This window comes from Anguilla rostrata, chromosome 3, assembly GCF_018555375.3.
Source record: "Anguilla rostrata isolate EN2019 chromosome 3, ASM1855537v3, whole genome shotgun sequence".
Classification (NCBI taxonomy): domain Eukaryota; kingdom Metazoa; phylum Chordata; class Actinopteri; order Anguilliformes; family Anguillidae; genus Anguilla; species Anguilla rostrata.
Window position 1 is genome coordinate 68717332 of NC_057935.1, and position 20065 is coordinate 68737396.

Genomic DNA, 20065 nt, shown 5'->3' on the forward strand with positions numbered 1-20065 from the left:
GACCCTGCAAACGGGGGTATAAAGTTTCTTGGAATTTCTCAGTGTGGTGGTGAGAAATTCTTCCTGTGGAGGGTCTTCTCTGTCCATTCCCCCAGCAGACTGCAGAACAGCTCAACAGTCAGTAGTCATAAAGCAAGCCTACAAAATCTGCTCTCTGGGCTTTGAGGACGTCCCCGTCAACAGAAGGGCGTTGCAGGAGATTAGAACTGTGGTTAAGAGGTCAAAGGTCAGAAACACATCGGAATGTCTTGGAGCTTTTCTGGACTTGGGCTGAATGGCCTCCTTTCTGAACGCATTACGGATTTGACTTTAGTCACAACTGCCATGTAAATAAATGCATTGATTCAGTGCTGCCACCCAGTGTTACATATGCAACACTGCACAGAAATGAATCTAAGAACTAACGTTAACAGTGCCTAACACTTTAATTAGCATTGAAAATTAAGTGCGTTGCCACATCATGAAGAACATTCCCCATACAATATCCACTTTACAGTCACAATCCTGGCACTCATAACTTGAATTCCCCAATTCAAAGTCGATCAGTCCAATGGAACTCCAGAGATAATGCAAAATGCCTGGAGTCACCCCTGCAATGTGTTTTTACAAAAAGCCAACTTGTTTCAAACAAATACTGTTCTTGGTCTCAGCACAATGAACAGTGGTTTGACACTGTACTTTTACTTTCAATAAACTTTGCGAAGCACAGACTACATGCAAGTGTAAATCTGCAAAGTCAGTGCGCTTGGCTTAACAGGCTGCAAGGCCTGCCTATCTTCACTGATGCTATACTACACAATTTACACATTATATAATAATATGTAATCACATATAACAACATCTCATGCATATTACAATGACAGTAGAGATGTCAAGAGGGCAGAACACCATTTTATTGCTGAGCTGGCGGAGCAGGGAAGCAAAAGAGAAACCGTAGAAATTAGATGAAGAAGAAACACAAACTAAAGTACAAGGCAGGGTGGGGTGCACTTACAGTCTGTCTACTGCGTTCACCTTATAAAAGCATCACTGCAGTAACATAAAAAGCAAACCCGTCTAATATTTATGCACAGAAAAAAAGATTACATAGCCATGCATTCTGAACGTAAACATTATTGGAAACATATATAAAAAATGGATCAAATATGCTGCTTATAGGAAACTAACACTGGTCTTAACCATAGCAAAGTTCACATATATTTTACTGCATAAAGCATTAATTCCAGCAACTTACAGATCTACATAGTTGAACCGAGTCTTACAACCAACAAAATGTGTGAAAATATTCTAGTGGTGGGTGTATAGGCTCAACCATATGAAGGACATTGACCTGCCCATCCAGACCTTTATATAGGCAACCTGGGGCTACACCCCTGTTGTGCCCAAGGAGGCGAGAGGTGTGAAGGTTTTCCAATTTTCTTTCTTTTTTTTTGTTTAATGAAGAAATTCATGCTGAAGGTTGTTTTTTCAGTAAAACTTCAAGTGAGGATCACAATGTCAAGAGCTTTTATTAGTGGAGGTTTCGTATTAAATGCAACTCAGTTTTATGCGGAATGGTTATATAAACTGAAAAATAAAAATCTACAAATATTGTGCACACAAGATGCCATGGGAAAGTCACTTTTGAGCAAACTAATAGCAGTGAAATCTACATCATAATATTTTTTATTATTTACAAATGTCAATTAATCTCAAACAACCTTTGGCTTGACAGCCTACCTTCCACTGCATATAAATAATTATTCTCCATTTCCTGGGTTTAAAAAAAAAAAAAAAAACCCATCAATTTACCATAAAATGTAAAGCTAACCTTAAACCAGTTTTGTATTTCCCACTACCTGAATAATCTCTTTTCATACCCACTGTCATCTTTAGACGGACACCCTTGGTCCAGGACAAGTACAGCGTATCCACACAACACTGCTATGGCTTTGTTAGCAGTAGCTCTAAAACATGAAGGTTTACATGCAGTGCATGGACAGGCCACTGTTTCCAGTGTTATGAATGACACAGCAGCACCAGCAGGGACACCCCACTCAGACAGCACTGTAGTGCACCAGAAAGCAATGCGGAGGGACTCTTAGCGCTAAACGACATAGCCCCACCCTCCCCCCACGCCGGGGGGAGGAGCCTCACAGCTGCCCCTCCCTGTGGTGGAACGGAGGGACGTTCCACCGAGAGAAGTGCATGCTGGGGACAGCGCGCTTCTGGGTTGGCTTTACATCTCAAAAGCCGGGAACTTTGACCTCAGGGGCTGCAGAAGATCGGCCAGGAAGTAGATGGTGCCAGCCATGCCTGTGGAGGGAAGGACGAATTCAGAACAGAGCTCCTGGTGGAAATGGACTCAAACTCCCATACTGCTCTGCTGTCAAGAAGTTACCATTTGTTTCATCAGTATGATGATGTCATGTCTTCTCTAAGGGAATTAGCCTGTTCCAAATCTAAAAAATGAAACATTCTGTATTTGTGTAAAAACACCGAAATGTTACATTCCTTTAAAAACAATATTCTGCATTTGAGTATAGTTCAAAGACAGACACAGTTGTTTTGGGTAGTTTTTGAAGAAGCACTTCCTAAAGCAGTGGGGAAAAGGCAAACCAATGATCAGTCCTGTAATCAGTACGAGCAATAGGATCACTGCGGTCCAAACAAGACACACAGGTGTAGCTGTCACACACTGGGTACCCCACCGCCTTAACCCACCTTCAAAGAGAGAGAAGGGCGTGTCCGGAGTCCGGCAGCCATGTTTGCCGTAGTCCATGCACCACTCTGCAAACTACAAGAGAAGGCAAGTCCTCAGGGAAACGTTCCATCAAGTCACCTGACAAACTCAAATTTGCAGAATTCCGCCACCAATGGGGAATTCTGCAATCAAACCGCAGCGGGTGACGTGATTCTACTGGGGTAGATTTGCGAATGGGAGGTCAAAATCCACATTCTCCCTCTCAAAAAAGACACAGAGCCAAATCCCTCCGGCCATTGAATACAGCTTCAGAAATTATTCCAATTATACCTGAGCGCTACGCTCGTAGCATAAATAGCAGCACCCCTTTCTGTGGTGAGATGCGACACTGCAGGAGGGAGGAGGGAGAGTCCTGAAACCCGACATGAACGGGATCCTTTATTTTTGGCTCTTTATACAAACGGCTCTTAAGCTCTTAAATCTGTTCGCCGGCCGCCCTCTAAGATGCCTGTAAAACGAGCCGCGTCGCCGCCGACGCCAGCTCCCACGGGCACCGCTGCCAGCTGCCAGTCAGAGCTGATGAAGCACCTGGCACCGTGAAGCGTTCGCGTGCCCTCCAGTCACGAAACGATCTCTGGCCCCGCGCGGCTACGCGCGTTTCCGTGGCGATGAAACGCTAATCACAGGAGCGTAGACGCAGATCATCAGCGAGACTACAACTCCCAAGCACTGTGTAAAAACGGGGGAACAGGACATGGATATGACAGCAGCGTCTGAAAGACATGGTAACAGGAAACAGACTCTGATCAGCGCTGGGCAGGACTCAACACTGAATTGTGCGGTTTGAGCCCCGCTCTCCCGTGCTTGCTGATGGGCTTGGTTAGCCTCTCACCTTGCAGGGCCTGTACAGGTACTGGGGAGCGGCGGTTCGATCCCCTCTCTCTGTGTGCGGGTTGTCTCTCACCTTGCAGGCCTGGTACAGGTGTTGGGGGTGCGGGGTTCGAATCCCTCTCACTGTTCGCGGTTAGCCTCTCACCTTACAGGCCCGGTACAGGTGCTGGGGGGCGCCGGTGTGCTTGTACAGGGCCAGGAAGCCGTACGCGTTGCCGGCGGCACCGTGGCACAGGCCGTAGCCCTTCTTCAGCAGACCCCACCTCCAGATGACCTCCCCGCACTGCAGCGCGTCCGACAGGTACTGGTCCTCCCCAAACACCTGTACCGGGACAGGGGCGACAGCACAGCCCCGCCTCTTAGTCACTGGACACCTGTCAATCACCCTGCCCCGTAAGCCTACTGCTTACTGTTTTACCATTCACCCTTTAAGGTGTGAGGTCACAATTAATGCAATTAGAATGCTCTTAACTGAACATTCTAATGCTGATGTAACAATCACTACTGGCAACTGAAAGCAGTGGAGTTCTAGAACACTGTCTTAGAAAAAAAAAAGAAAAAAAAAACACACACATGCCAAAAAACCTGATATTCAAAGGGTTAAATGAGAGCACACAGTGAAGCCAATCTAGTTCATTTAGGAAGTTACTGTGGATGAAAGCATCTGCTTGATATATGATTGCAATGAAATACTTTTTGCCTCATACCATCTTTGAACCTTTTTTATTCCCTTAATGTTTTTTTCCTGTTCTGTCTTGACACATATTTCAGTTTGTCAGCGTTCACTTTCTGTGATACGCAGATTCAGAACTGGCTTTACCCAAAGCAGATCTAATGCAGTAAGGCTGTAGGTAATACATTCTGCTGGAAGTCATTTCCATCCCATAATTTGCCAAAGCACGTGGGTGACCCAATAAAGTATTTTCACTGCGTCTGACCTACATTTTAATCTGAGTCTAGACCACTACCTCATTTCCACATACAGTAACTGGAATCAGTAACATCCATCAAGACAGGACTGAGATTCATCAGCGTGAGCACTAGAGGGCGCCACCACGCTTAGAGAAAACAGCCCAGTGCCAGAACTTCTCTGAGGAGAGGGTTCACACCTAGATCAAGCTTTTCACTGGATAAGCACACACACCCCCACACACAGCACACACACTCGTACATACACACATGCATGTGCACACACACACACACACACTTCACACGCGTGTGCACACGCACACACACACTCACACGTGCATGTGCACACACACACACATACACATGCACACACACACGCACACGCACATGCACACACGTGCACACACACACACACATACACACACACACTCGTACATACACACACACACACACACACACACACACACACACACATACATATTCTACATTCACAGAGCTGAAACTCCAGGAGCGGTCTCACTGCAGGCGTGTGTAGGCGCCTCTCGCAGCGCGGCGCAGCGCGGGGCAGCACGCACCCTGTGAGCCTGCAGTAGCATGTAGACGACTCCGGGGGCGCCGTGGCACCAGTGAACCAGCAGGTCGCGGGAGTCGCCCACGCACGGCGGGTAGTTCCCCGAGGGGAACTTGATCTGGCGCACGAAGTCCACGCTGGGCTTCACCACCCTCTCCAGCCTGTCCTCGCCCACCCCGAAACCTGGCTGCGGGGCACACAGGAGAACTGATCAGAGGCCAGGGGAACAGGGGTGCACCCCTCAGGGAACACTTTTATTTTAGACACCCCATTTTAAAGGATTGAGATTTAAAAAAAAAAAAAGAAATATCATGGTTCTTTTCTTAATAATAGTCCACATTCCGAACCTTTTTTTTTTTTAATGATTTCAGTTCTAGTGTACCTTGTGGATTGGTCCAGACGGTTTTTGTGTGATGAAGAATATTTTAGATATTTACATAAGTTTACGATGACCTACAGGCTGTATGATGGCTGGTACTAGCTGCTTTGTAGTTATCTTCAGTATGTTGTCTTGCACAAATTTGTTAATGCCTCCACACCAGCCATCATAAACGCCAACAGGTCATCAGACACTTCTTTAGGCATCTAAAATATCCATCGCAAACAAAAATCGTCAGTGCCAATCGGCAAACAGCAAGGTTAATTTGAAAAATCCTCAACCAACATTTGTCAGCCAATGGGGTTCTTCTATTTGGAACTGCAGCACTCACTGGCCAATGGGAGTTACCTGCATGAGGAAGTAGTAGATTCCTGATAGGCCGTGGGCAGCCCCCACGTAGTACTCCTGGTACCACTCGTAGAAGAGGGGGGTCTTATCCTGGTACCTGCGTTTCTTCGACAGTCTCTCCCCAGAGGCCAAGATGGCCTCGCAGATCTGAAAAAGATGAGTGACAGCTGATGAGTGACAGCTGAGTCATCACAACAGCACAAGGCAGCCTCCACAGGCCATGAGCACGGAACTATTAAACATCTCCCCAGACTGTATTCGCTGTGAAATGGCACGGATCCTCCAAAAACACCCCCAAATCCCACAAAACAACAGTATCACTGATCACTGTGATATTCGGTGGGCGGCGTGAACCCAAGTTCTTAAAGGCATACTATGCAGGAGTTTTATAAAGCAAAAAAACAAAAGCATCATAAAATAACCCTGCTAAGGGACATATCTACGATGCACTGTTAATCCCTGTCTTTACGCACTTTTGTCGAATTCACGTACCTTTACCTGTATTCGTTATTCTAAAATGTGCTCAGAACGTTTCTGGGTGAGGAACTCTTTTCTGAACACACACAGCTAATGCCTTTTACTGAACATTGATGTTTCATTCATTAACGCTAAGCTCATGTTTATACTTGGCAGTTGCTCCTTCATAGAGCAGATTAGCGCTCAGACTTGGTGAACTCTCACCTCCTGGATGAGCTGCATGGGAATCTTCTCCTGCCCAAACTGCTGGTTGACGAAGGACAGGGAGGAGAGGTAGCCAATGCGGCCGTACAGCAACTCGTCCGGCAGGCTCTCCTCCCCCCTGACCACCGATTGGTGGAGCTGGAGGAGCCTGGGGCATCAGGAAAAGGAGCATGACACACCTGAGCAGACCACTAACCGTACCTGCCAATCACTGCAGAGAAGAGCCAAACATACATTTGCTGAAGAAGACTGGCGCAATGCTTAATGCTGCAATCAAGACCAGGGTTACAACAATGTTAGTTTCATATACTTTTTTAACCCTTTAAGGTGTGACATCACAAATATGTGATGAGAATGTTATTAACTGAACATTCTAATGCTGATGTAATTGAAATACTGGTAATTGAAAGCAATGGAGTTCTAGAACAGAACAGAAACTGGAGGGGGGGGGGGGCTTTCCAGAAAACCTACTCTTCAAAGGGTTAATCGACCCGGAAAATGACCTCACTGTAACTGACATGTCAGATAACCGGGAATGCTACCCTTCAACCAGGCTGAGTCTATGTGAAAACCATAAAGTAAAACATAAAACAGGTTTGACTCAGGTTTGGTCAGCTGTGAGTGGCATTCTTTAGAATCTCCTGATGCAGTCTGATCTAAACTGCGCAGGGTTTGAGCAGTTAAGATCAGGTTTGGATTGCAGGGCTGTACCGTGAATCCAGTTACAGCAGTGATTTGAGAGTGAAGCTTTATGAACCCAAAAAGAGGGCAGACCCAATGTGTACCAATCACTGACTGATACGTAACACTTCGAGTGAGATGGGTTTCTGGCCCACAGTAAAACTCTCCACCCATTCTTCCTCTCCTGTGCCGATCGTACAATCCTGGCAGTGGCTGTGCTGTAGCTGATCCTGAGGACGTGTCTGAACGGAAACACGGCGGTTCATAAGAGGGGGGTGGGGGTCGGTAAGGGGGGGGGGTGGGTAAGGCTTACAGTTCACAGGCCTTCCCCGCGCAGCTGAAATGCCTCTGGTTCTGCTCCCGTCGGTACCGACCTTCTCAGGCAGTCCTCGGCCTCCTGGGTCCTCTGCAGCCGGTGGTAGACCACGGCGGCCACCGCCAGCGGGCCCGCGTCGCCGCACAGGAAGGTCACCCAGCGCCGCGTCAGGCACTGCAGGGCGCGGCTCACGTAGTCCAGCGCCCTCTGCAGGAAGGAGGACTCCCCGAAAACGTCAGCCAGGTGCAGGTAGAGCAGGGCGATGCCTGAGGGGGGCAGAAGAGGGGGGGCGGGGTTACGGTTGTCTGGACGACGACAGGTCTCCTTTTATTGCTCCTATGTGAACAGCTTTAGCTCTTTGAAGATGCCCTTCCTTTATCTCTGCTAATGACTGAGGCACATAAATGCATTTACTACCAGTCCTGTCTAGAGGGGGAAGGGTAGTGAAGAACAGAGGACTCAGTTACAGGACAGGGGAACGCTTTTCTGTAGCAAGTTGGGCTTATCTAAGAGACTGAAAAGGAACAGATTGTTTCATTTAAAGATTTTACAATTAGCCAAAAAAAAACCCCAACAATTAAAATCTTCAGCCACACATGTACGTGTGTTGAGTTTTAATTAAAAGCTTTACACATGGTATTCAATCTAGCCACAAAGAAGTTAATCACCCGCCACTTCAGAAGAAGTAAGTTTTTCACGGTAGCGAAAGTGGCAGAGCGCTAGGCTTACAAAGAAAATGAAAAAATATTTATTTCAATTTTTTTTACTATTTGAAATTTGTGGATGAACCTGATACAAGAAAGACAGCAATAGTTAATGTGTCAAGTTTTTTTATGATATTTAATGATTATAATGTTGAGATTTTATACAAAGTCTTATACAACATGGACAATGTAACACAGTTGTTCCCAGCCCTGTTCCTGGAGAACTAGTCCTGTAGGTTTTCACTCCAACCCTAACAAAGCACACCTCATTCAACAGCTAGAGCAGGGCTGCCCAACCCTGCTCATGGAGATCTACCATCCTGTAGGCTTTCAATCCAACCCTAACAAAGCACACCTCATTCAACAGCGAGATCTCATTGAGCTGCCAATTAGTAGAACCAGGTGAAGAACCAAATTAGGGCTGAAATTAATGGTAGATCTCCTGACACAGTGTTGTTAGCCGCTGGTGTACCATGACAACAGACTCCGGTGAACCACTGTGTTCTTCTCACCCGTCCATCCAGTGTAGCCACTGCAGTCCCTGGGGTCAGCTGACCGGAGGCCATTCTCCATCAGGGAGAGCAGCTCGCTGATCTTATTGCGCACACGTCCAGCAAACTCCTCAGTCAGCTGCAGAAAGCCACACAACACACGCGCATGCACGCACACACACACACACACGCTGGTTAGCTCCAACAGCTACTCTTTTAAAAAGATGAAGAAAAACAACCATCCTTTCGAAAATTACTTACAAGGCTGCATTCCCCAATCCCCTTACCACTCACTCCTGACCTCTCGTCTCTGCTTGGCATGCGGTACAGATTGTACACTTGCTTGGATGATTGTGGGAAGCTTTACTTGTCTTTCAACCAACTACTGGCCATATAAGCATCATTACATAATGTCCTGCCCTCACTGGAAATTGCACCTTTATCAAGACCATTCTTTACACGCTGATGGCCACTATTCTCAGCCATGTGCAAAACTATTTTACTGTAAAAACTGCTGTTTATTTTTTGCCCCCTGCAGAAAATGAAGCAAGTGATTCACATACACATCATTAACATTTTCTTTTAATTACTCATTACCTAGTATTGACTGTAAGTCAATTTGTTCTGTTGAGGCTTTTATGTGTGCGATGACACGGCTACGTCCTGCTTCATAATGAGATATGAAAATCCTGGGCACGTGAGATTTCCGACAGTATTACAAACGGAGAGGACCTTTCTCTGTAACTCCGAACGGGACGAGCCTGCACACGTTCGGTGAGCTCTTTAATGCGAGGGTAAGTGGGGATAACCTCAGTCACCCCTGGCCTGGTTCTGAGCGAGGGGTTAAAGCACTCTGCTGACCCATCCACGTCCAATTACTTCTGCCTGGCCTGACTGTGACTGTGGACCCACAGACTGCTGAATCCACAGGGCAGGGCTATAGCTGGCACCCCCGTTGTCAGACATTCCCCCCGCACTCAGCAAACGGCAGGTCTACACTTAATCCTGCCCGGGGGGGCGGGGGCCCTATTGTTATCCGGGTGGGGGGGTGGGGGGGGAGGGGCTTCCCCATTGTTATCCAGGATTCAGGGGGAAACTGGAGGCTACAGAGTGGAGGACCGTACAGCTGCACTGCAAATAAAAGGCCAATGACCACAAGGGCTGCCATGCTCAGAAGCAGCTATTCCATAGGCGCCTACTCTTTAGTTTCGTTGGTTGGTTCAGATAGCTACATGGGAGATCACTATACCTGAATGAAAAATGACATTCCTACACATGAGTAGTTAATCACCTTCAACCTTCTAAAATGGACATCGGAGGAGAAAAAAAAAACCTTTTAAAAAATCAATGGGCTCTTTTTTGCAGTGAGTGCTAGCTATACTTTTTTTATTCATTTTTTTGTACAGTAGCAAGTGTGGTGTTTAAATCACACTTAACGAAATATATAATAAAATAATATATTATAACGAAATAACGAAACAATCACATCAAAATGTTTTAGTTATTGCATAGAACATAGTGGACCAGGAGCACCAACTATAAAAATAAACTGTGAAAACATAAAGCCCCAATTACACCAGCAAAAATGAGACTCAAGTGCTTCAATGTGGGTCATACAGAAGCTGCATTCAGCAGTGTGTAAACGGAGCTCATGCAGAAGGGACAACATACGCTCCGTTTATTAGCTTATTTCGGGTAATATCTGCATTTTCAGATACCTGTAGCAAGAAAATTCAGAATTCTACTTTCCATAGATACACTCACTGCTAACATGATAATCCAATAACACTACAGTCAAAAAAAACTATATAGAGAGAATGTGTGTACTGACTGGGCTATCAATCTCGTTATCATCAGGTCAAAGTTATAATCAATAAGAAAAATAGTTATCACCTCACAAGTACTGTACGTGTACTAGGTTTACATTTTGCTCAGATTTGGGAAAATTCAAAAATGCTCATAAAAGTTACTAACACAGATGTTCTTATGGATGGTTGGACAGGGACGAGACACACCACGAAAAACTGCTCTACTCACAGTACCAAAAGAAACAATAAAGACAACCGTTTCAGAAATGATTGTTTATGAATGGGGCCGTACAGCTGACTGCATGTCTACAACATCTAAAGTGACAATGGACGAAGGCATTTTCTGTTGTGACTGCGGTTCCGTTGTACTGTGTTTTTGGCCGGTCTGTTCGTTTACAGTATGTTTGTTTTATTTTGTGTTCGTACTTCGGGGCCGCTGTGAATGTTCCAACATTTCGTAGGAGCTCTACCTTGCAATTACGGCAACTTACTTTGCCCTGAGAGTCGAACAGGTGCTGTGTGCAGGCTGGTGTCCCATCGTAATCCCTATACGGATTCTTTAAGGCTCTCGTGTCCATTTTTCTCGCTGTGGCGCTGTTCAGATTCTGGGTCAGACAACTCTGTTTCGCAGGCTTGTCCTGGAAATTAGACGGCGATATGAGACGTGAGCCTAATCGGGCCTATTTTCTCTAAACGAACACCCCCATTTCTAAAGAGAACGAAACATGCAAATAGCACACTTAAAAACAAACGCTGTGACTGACTGCATCTTCACATGCAGATTTAACCCTCAATATGTTATTCGCGAATTGCAGAATGTGGAATCGTATGCAATCTAATTTGCAACCAGCTAGTAAAATGTAACCAGTTTGTCACGTCATCTAAATTGTTCTTGGCTTTTAATTGCTTAAAATCATTTAGTTAGAAAACTCGCTAATGCTACGTAGCTAGCTGTCGACCATAACTAAACATGGGATGCAACGCTGCATGCTAGCAAGCTAAGCTGCAGGCAGAAAAGAGCACAAACGAAACGCTAGCTACCTAACTTCACGTTAAACTAAAGCCTCGGCGCACGCAAACACACACTAACGTAACAAGACCGCATATGCTACCCCAACTAGCTAACCCCAAACTATTCATACAACGTATTCAACTAACTACCTTCTTAAGGGTAAGCAGGCGTGCAGATCATATTCATATCCCTTCTTCTGCGAATGTCTTTCTTGGTTGGATAAGTGCGTAATTACGTACACAACTGGAGCATGCGCTTCTGTCAGAAATACCGTAAGGAAGTTAGCTATACCATTAGCCTAGCCGAGTCAGACCAATCATAGGGTTATAAATACGGATCTCTAATCTAATAATAGATAACTATCTTATTTTGTATCAGCCCTTACGACGCTTCAGACAGCATGCTACTAGTGAAGTTAGATTAACAAAGCGAACAAGACAATTTCAGACACACGCCTGAATGAATATTTCAAATTGTATACGTTAACATGTCTTCATAAATACAAAAACACGGGCAAAATGACGTGACTGCAACAAATAAGATTTTACAAAGAAAGCAACGCTGCACAGGACACTCGTTGCTCCACACCAGAGCGTATAATGCTCAACATAGGGTCTCACCCATGCTCTTACCCTAAATCCACATCGAATTCAGCTACGCCAATCATAGACGAGAGCGCGTTATTTGCGAAGAGAAAAGCAACTTTGCATTCTTTCCCACCCTCTGTCCCATTCAACTAGCTACTTATAACCAAAGCGATGAGACACGCGGACAGCTGAGAAGTACCCTTCCCCCAGATTTGTCAAATAGAAATTTGTTCTTTAAAGCGCATTAGTTGTTGGCATACAATCCCGGACAAGTTCTTCTGGCTAGCTAAATTACTTTACTCTTAGTCACCTAAGAAATAGTTTTAGCTGGGTAACTATACAAAACAGCCAACGCAGAATGACACAGATTTTGAGAGCATATAATGTTGCCAGAACCCTAAAGCACGGATGGTCCTTAGGAAGAATCAGCAATTTTGCCGCCTGGAAATCAAACGGAATTAGATTATTTAGTGTAAAGGTAAGCCAACGGCTGCTTCTCTAGCTCGCTCCATCAAAATCGATGTGATCAATTTTTCGTCTGTCTAGATTGTGCACGCAAATTTGCGAGTACAATCTATCTGGGATTCACTTATTTTGTGTTCCTCCAACAGCGGATGTAAATTGCTTGCGATAATGCACCGGTCGCAAAATCTAGTCGTTACCTGTTCAACACGTCCTTAGCTAGGGGCCACACAACCTGTACATAGTATTTATTTATCAATTCAAATTGTTAAAGAAATTACTTATGCAGCCAGATGCAACATTCCACCATGCTGCATGGGTAATTTCTTTATCATTGAACGATTTTTGCTATCTTACTAACTGCTTATCAAAGTTTGAAAGTTAATGTCTTGTTCTGGGGTGCCGTTCGCTTGCTGCATTTATTGGATTGTTTTAATCAGCATCTAGGTAGGTGTCTGTTTAAAAAAAAAATTACGTTTGCAGTAGTGACAATGTAAAGCGCACTACATGGGCAAAAATATGTGAACACCTAACATCCAACATCTAATCCGAAATCATAGACATTTATATGGAGTTGATCCACCCTTTGCTGCTGTACCAACCTCCACTCTTCTGAGGAGGCTAGATGTTTAGTCTATACTAGATGTTCGAGCATTTGCTTCCATTCATCCAGATGAGCATTAGTGAGGTCTGGCTCTGATTGGACGATTAGGCATGGCTCCCGGATGTCTTAATAAATACAGTTTGCAAGAGAACAGGTATTGTGTTGCTGAAGCAACCACACTAATAACTGATGTTGTCTTGGATTTTTCAGTGGGAGGAGTTACATGCACTGGCTTGACTTTTTCTTTAAAATTTTTAATTGAGGCCTGCAAGCTACGATGAAATTGACGGTGATCTGGGATGCTATCTAGTAAAACGAATTAAACATATTTTGCAATTGTGTCCGAAGTTGTGACCCAGTATAGTCCCACAAAAGGAGACCAAATCGCATTAGAATTATTTATTATGATATTGTATTGGTCCTGCGATAGATTGGCGACCTGTCCAGGGTGTATTCCTGCCTCTCGCCCAATGCACGCTGGGATAGGCTCCGGCACCCCACGCAACCGTTGACCAAGATAAGCGGGTCTAGATAATGGATGGATGGATGGAATATTGTTTTGGTGAAGGTGCTGTGGTACTTGAAAGAGACATGCATTCTTGAAAATAGTGATTGTTCTGCACAAGCAGCAAGGTTACTGTTCCATCTCTAGATATGAATATTGGAATGCGAACAAATTCCAGTATGATAGGATGTTGATTCTAAGCAATGATCTGTCGGCATGCTGAAGCCTACGTTATTTTTCTTTGTCACGGACACACAGATGACTGCAGTCATTCTGTGGAGCTTATAACCAGGAGTGAACTAGAAATACTGATTAACACCTTTGTGCGTGACAGGGTAGGAGTAGGGCTGTGGCCATGCAAGAAGGGGGTTCTGGGTTTGAGTCCCAGCCGACTCTTAACTCGTGAAGGTTGCATGTTCTCCCCGTGTTCGCATGGGTTTCCTCCTGGTACGCTGGTTTCCTCTCATTTAGGGAAAAACTTGAGGGAAAGCACTGAGATGCCACATTTATTTGTTTATTTATTTAAAGGTCCCTTTCTCACTTGAAGTTGACCTTTGCCAGGTCACATGTCAAAGGAGGAAATAAAGATGATAATGAGCAGCTGTTTTGAAATCAGAGCGTCTTAAAACCCTGAGGTGGTCCTCGCTGAGAATTGAGTTGTGTGGCAGTTCATTAAAAAAATGATTACGTGTGCTTTGAGCAGCATCTTTATAGTCTGGGTGTGGGTGTATGGTGCATGATTTACAGAAATCTGTAAAATGAGTTTCAGCAAGGGTGATGGCTTGAATTGTCCACACACACACACACGCACACGCATACGCACGCACACGCACACACACACACACAGTACGTATTATTTTTAAAAAATCATCTTATTTTTAAAAATCATTAATATTAACATTACTGTTACTATCTTAATATTTAGATAAGATTGTGTGTGATTAGATGGTAAACCTGTAGCCTATTGTGCCCATTAGTGAATTGTTGGAGTCATGTTCTGGTTCTGCAGGCCGAGACCACTGGCTCTGCTGCCTTGCTGCTTGTTGGTTTGCCAGTCTGTGCTCAGTAACAGTGGATTATTCATTACTGTCAGCAGCAAACTGGGGTTTTGTATATTTTTATACTGGTTGTCTTTGACAGTGTGTGCATTGTGATAGACAGTGTGCAAGTCCTGTAATGAGCGTTGTTCGGGCAGTTTTTTCGTACGTGAAGAGCATGTTTCGGCAGTATGTCGAGAATCTGACCTCTAACCTTTGACCCCACCTCTCTGCCCCCCAGGCCCAGACTGCACACCTGATCCTGGAGGACGGCACACGAATGAAGGGCTTGTCCTTCGGACACGGACGCTCTGTCTCCGGGGAGCTGGTCTTCAACACGGGCCTGGTGGGGTAAGACCGCAGACATCAGAAAGAAATAGCCTATAGATAAAATCGCTGTGACGTCACCCATTGCCTCTCCATGGGCTTGGTGAAAAGCGTTTTGAACCCTGGGAAGTGCAGTTTGTGGGTGCCGCCATATATATATATATATGTATATAAATTCCATAGAAAATTAAATAGATTATATAGAACAGGATATATTTTTCATTTTAATTTGCATCTTTCAGTCTTTCGCTATGAAAATCTTCTGAAAATATAGCAAAAACTAGTTTCCAAAATGGCCCTTTGGGGAAAAATAAATCAGGCCTATGAGAGAACATGGATATTATATGCACAGCAATAACACACTGACAGACCAATGCACACACTTTTTATTTATTGTTAGTAATAAGGTTTTGGATTTTTTTTCATTGTGCGCATATTGCAGTTTAAGTGGGGTGGCATTAGAAAAATATAGTCAAATTTACATAAGCACACTTGTCAGGGAATTTGACTTGTAACAGAAGGCAGATTATTATTATTATTATTATTATTATTATTATTATTAGTAGTAGTAGTAGTAGTAGTAGCGTTGTTGGTTTTGGTAGTCTTAAAGTAGATATTAGGAGTATCAGTAGTAGTAGCAGCAGAAGTAGTTGTAGTAGTAGCAGTAATAGTAGTATCAGTAGCACCTGTTGCCAGGATTAATTTCATGACGCTCCTCCTTCTCTGGCACAGTTACCCCGAGGCCCTGACTGACCCCAGCTATAGAGGGCAGATCCTTACCCTCACCTACCCCATCGTGGGCAACTACGGCGTGCCCAACACCCAGGAGCTGGACGAGCTGGGCCTGCGGAAGCACGTAGAGTCGGATCGGATCCAGGTGAGACCGGGGTCCTGCTCAGACGGAGCGCACTGCCCCTCTCATAGACTGGTTTAAATGACACCTTCAGGGATTTCCCTGGGAGTTAGCGGTATAAAGCAGCCTATCCAGGCAGAGGTATTTAAACATACTGTAAGCCGCATACTGTACATACAGGATTCTTGCTTGCTGAACAAGCTTACTCTACAGGGTTGGAGTCCTGATCGATGTGGTCACTTCTGGCACTACGATCCTTACTTGACTCTAGTGTTTCTTTTGCGCCTCTACATCATGAAACCTATGCACTTGTTGTACGTCGCTCTGGATAAGAGCGTCTGCTAAATGCCTGTAATGTAATGTAATGTAATGTACATCCAGCGTTTTGAAATTGATGTTGTTATAATCAGATTCTCCTAAAGCACAGAGCATTTCTACAGTGTCTGAAGGATGCTGGCGCTCTTCTGTAGAAGATGCTTATTATTTTCTAGTTTTTTTTCTTGCTATTATTATTAAATGCGTGCATCAAAGAGTTGCCGGCTCACTGGAAGCAGCACGCAGAAAGCTTATTAAAGCGTAACCCAGGGGAAGTGTTTGTTGAGGACGGCGTACCAAATAATTGCCTTTGCAAGGATAATAGATAAGGGCTTGTTTATTCCTATTCTTTCTTAAACACTTTGGCAGATTTTCTTTTGGCAGCCGGCAGCCCTGGGGATGCTGTAATAACGTGCTGGGGGGGGATGGGGGTGTGTCCACAGGTCTCAGGGCTGTTAGTGCAGGACTACAGCCATGAGTACAGTCACTGGAACTCAGTCAAATCCCTGGCTCAGTGGCTACAGGAAGAGGAGGTATCTTGTTTTTTTAAAGAATCTCTGAACACATCATTTGTGTGATTTTTGCTTGACATCAGTACAAGACCTACAGTACATAATGTTAATGGTGGAGGGGGGGGGGGTTGCTTGGTGTACCATAAGAGTGGAGTTTGTCTCATATGTTTTATATATATATAAGGTTGTGTACATTTGTTTATGAATATATTTAACGTGTGTAATTGCTTCTCTGTGAGCTGAGCCGGTGTGTTTGTCTTTAAAGGTCCCTGCACTGTATGGTGTCGACACCAGGATGCTAACGAAGATCATCCGAGACAAGGTGGGGCATTCAAATTTTCACCCAAACCGCCACAATCCATATTTGTTTTCTGACAGTAGTGGGAATTTTAGAGAAGTGTATTTCTGTTATAACTACCTTTCATTTACATAATTTTATTTTTTTTCCTTTTCTCGCAGCAGGCTTTCGTTATGTTGACACATTAAATTGCACAGATAGGCTAAATATTACAAACTAGAAATATGTGTAATGCTGTTGGAAACGACCTTGGGAAACCCTTCAATCTTCAGGGCACAGTTTTGGGGAAAATCGAGTTTGACGGGCAACCAGTGGAGATTTCCGATCCCAATCAACGGAACCTTGTGGCCGAGGTGTCGACGAAGGTGAGACCAGTCTGGCTCCGTGGGTGGCCCGCTGCCATTTAAAAAAACAAAACAATTATTTTCAGTGAAATCCACTGAAGGAACAGTGACACAGACTTATGTCTTTGTTCTGTTGCACCCTGATATGCTTGATGACCTGGACCTGTTCGGTTCGGTGTGGGGCGATATAGCTCAGGAAGTAAGAGCGGTTGTCTGGCAGTCGGAGGGTTGCCGGTTCAATCACCTGCCCTGGGCGTGTCGAAGTGTCCCTGAGCAAGACACCTAACCCCTAATTGTTCCCTACAAGCTGATTGGTACCTTGCATGGCAGCCTTTCACCGTTGGTGTGTGGGTGTGTGTGTGAATGGGTGAATGAGAGGCATCAATTGTAAAGCGCTTTGGTTAAAAGCGCCATATAAATGCAGTCCATTTACCATTTACCATGTTCTGTTCTTTAAGGAGACCGTGGTGTTCGGGAAAGGAAACCCCATAAAAGTGGTGGCTGTTGACTGCGGAATCAAGCACAACATCATCCGACTGCTGGTGAAGGTGAGAGAGCCACAGTGCCCTCAAATTTCTGTGCTATTCTGCAGGCGTTGTAGCATCATTGCTGTGCTGGTAAGCACATTCCCAGGGCTAGTTACACTTTATACAACCTGCTGCACTGCAAAAAACCCAGTCTCAACAAGTATTCTAGTCTAATATTTAGGCTAATATTATTTCTGTTAATTTTTTGCTGAATAAGACTACAACATTGCCAGTGAGGTGAAAGAGTTTGTGACTCATTTAAGGATTTGCCAATGGGGTAAGTAAATATCACTTGGTAAGCAAACAGTAACTTAAGGCAATATTTTCTTTTTTGGGAGAGCTCGAGAGAAAAAAAAAAAAGATTTTAAGTCTCATTACAAGTCTAAAACAGTCGCTGAGACAACCGTTTTTTGCAGTGTTCAAATATGTATTTAAATACTTGAGCTCAGAATTTAAACCCGTAGCTTTCTATTGTGAACGATAATCTTTACACATTTTGTCGTTCATGCATTTATACAGCTCTGTATTTAGAATCCATAGCCTTATGGTATGAAATGTTGGGGTCCGCTGCTGATGCGGGGAGTGTCTGGGTGTCTCTGGTCGTGTGTGTGTTGTGTGCAGAGGGGAGCAGAGGTCCACCTGGTGCCGTGGGATCAGGACCTCCTCAGTCTGGAGTACGACGGCCTGTTCGTCTCCAACGGCCCCGGGGACCCCGCCCTGGCCGGGCCCCTCATCCACAACCTCCGCCAGGTACAGTCAGGGGCCAGAGAGAGAGAGAGCGACCAGGGGCCACAGCTCGTTCAGTGTGGGGATAACAGGCCTAAGATCCTCCTTATAGTCAGGCAATGGTTTTCCAACTCTGGTCCATGGAGAGCCCAGAGAATTCCACAACAGTCTGGTCTGTGGCTGAATCTGCATTCTGAATAAAAGTGCACAGTTATGTGCACCTTTCTGCTGTGTAGATCACGCAGGGATTGATCAGACAAACGGACGCACACTATCCTTTTGATGATGCTAGTAAGCTTGTACGTATGACCAAGGACATAGGTCTCATTTCAATGTTGTAGGGGCCAATAAACAGGAATGTTTTTTTTTGTTTGTTTTTTTTTTTTGGGGGGGGGGGGGGGGGGGGGGGCAGGGACACTAACAGGATCACCCAGTACAACATGATAATATTGGGGGGGGGGGGGCATTTAATGTTTTCCCAAAGTTGGGGGGGGTGTGTGTCCCCTTGTCCTTCCTGTGATCACGGTCCATGCCTGTAGTGAGTCTCACACATTGATAGTAAATGTGAATGGACGTGACCTGTGTCCCCAGGTGCTGGAGAGTGACCGGCCTCAGCCTGTTTTCGGCATCTGCATGGGGAACCAGATCACCGCCCTCGCTGCGGGGGCCCAGTCTTACAAACTGCCCATGGGAAACAGGTACATAAGCATCTGCCTTAACAAGTGCTTTAGTCTTGCTGTGACACTTACAATCTTTTTTTTTCCTGTTTAGTTGAAATTGGTTGGTTTTAAGTTACTGTTTGCTTGACGAGTCACATTTAATAATACATCTTGAAATAAGTCAAATTGTCTAAGTGGTGAATTTAGTATTATTTCACAAAAAAATGTAAATACGATTTTAAATCTTAATATAAGACTAACATGATTGTGGCGATTTACTATTTTTGGTATTTCCAGTGCAGACAATGGGTTTTAATTATAGAAAAATACCGCTCAGTTTCCCAAATGATAAATTATGAAATACTGAAGTGTTTTGTGAGATAGATGTGAAAAACTCCACTGCTTTCAATTAGCAGTAGTGATTGTTACATCAGCATTAGAACGTTCATTTAAGAACATTATAATCACATATTTGTGACCTCACACCTTAATGGGTTCTATGGGACAGTGACATAATCGGTCTCATTATCCAATGGCAGCGCCTTCCTTCAGGCTCACCTCTCCCGCTTGCCCCCCCTCCCCCCCCAGGGGTCAGAACCAGCCGGTGCTGAACCTGATGACGGGTCAGGCCTTCATCACGGCACAGAACCACGGCTACGGCATCGACAGCCAATCGCTGCCCCCGGGCTGGAGCCCGCTGTTCGTCAACGCCAACGACGGCACCAACGAGGTTGGTCACCATGACGACCCGGCACCAAACCCCATCACTCTGATGTCACCATAGGGATTTTCTTTTACCGTCCCCTTGGTACTAGGTATTTACCAGGTAAATATG

At 44.9% G+C, this 20065-nt stretch overlaps 2 protein-coding genes across 4 annotated transcripts in view; one reads left to right on the forward strand and one right to left on the reverse strand.

The window, feature by feature from the left end:
• Positions 1-871: 871 nt before the first annotated feature.
• Positions 872-11858, reverse strand: lancl1 (LanC antibiotic synthetase component C-like 1 (bacterial)). Of its 3 annotated transcripts, none has more exons than XM_064329528.1 (10): positions 11605-11858; positions 10954-11080; positions 8676-8793; positions 7518-7725; positions 6463-6610; positions 5782-5928; positions 5059-5241; positions 3720-3896; positions 2704-2776; positions 872-2295 (listed from the first exon to the last, which is right to left on the reverse strand). In XM_064329528.1, exons 2-10 carry the CDS (start codon positions 11038-11040, stop codon positions 2219-2221), a joined length of 1218 nt encoding a protein of 405 aa, XP_064185598.1. In that variant the 5' UTR covers positions 11041-11080; positions 11605-11858; the 3' UTR covers positions 872-2218. The 3 variants fall into 3 exon arrangements, with proteins under 3 accessions (XP_064185598.1, XP_064185597.1, XP_064185596.1); XM_064329527.1 differs by having other exon boundaries at positions 10954-11100; positions 11624-11851; XM_064329526.1 differs by lacking the exon at positions 11605-11858 and having other exon boundaries at positions 10954-11578.
• A 304-nt stretch (positions 11859-12162) lies between these two features.
• Positions 12163-20065, forward strand: part of cps1 (carbamoyl-phosphate synthase 1, mitochondrial) — a 57408-nt gene continuing 49505 nt past the window's right edge. Inside the window, exons 1-10 of the mRNA XM_064329529.1 lie at positions 12163-12539; positions 14911-15020; positions 15729-15873; positions 16608-16697; positions 16942-16998; positions 17247-17339; positions 17777-17866; positions 18467-18595; positions 19163-19269; positions 19819-19960. Coding sequence (XP_064185599.1) covers positions 12420-12539; positions 14911-15020; positions 15729-15873; positions 16608-16697; positions 16942-16998; positions 17247-17339; positions 17777-17866; positions 18467-18595; positions 19163-19269; positions 19819-19960 — 1083 coding nt within the window. The 5' untranslated portion in view covers positions 12163-12419. The remainder of the gene's footprint in view (positions 12540-14910; positions 15021-15728; positions 15874-16607; positions 16698-16941; positions 16999-17246; positions 17340-17776; positions 17867-18466; positions 18596-19162; positions 19270-19818; positions 19961-20065) is intronic.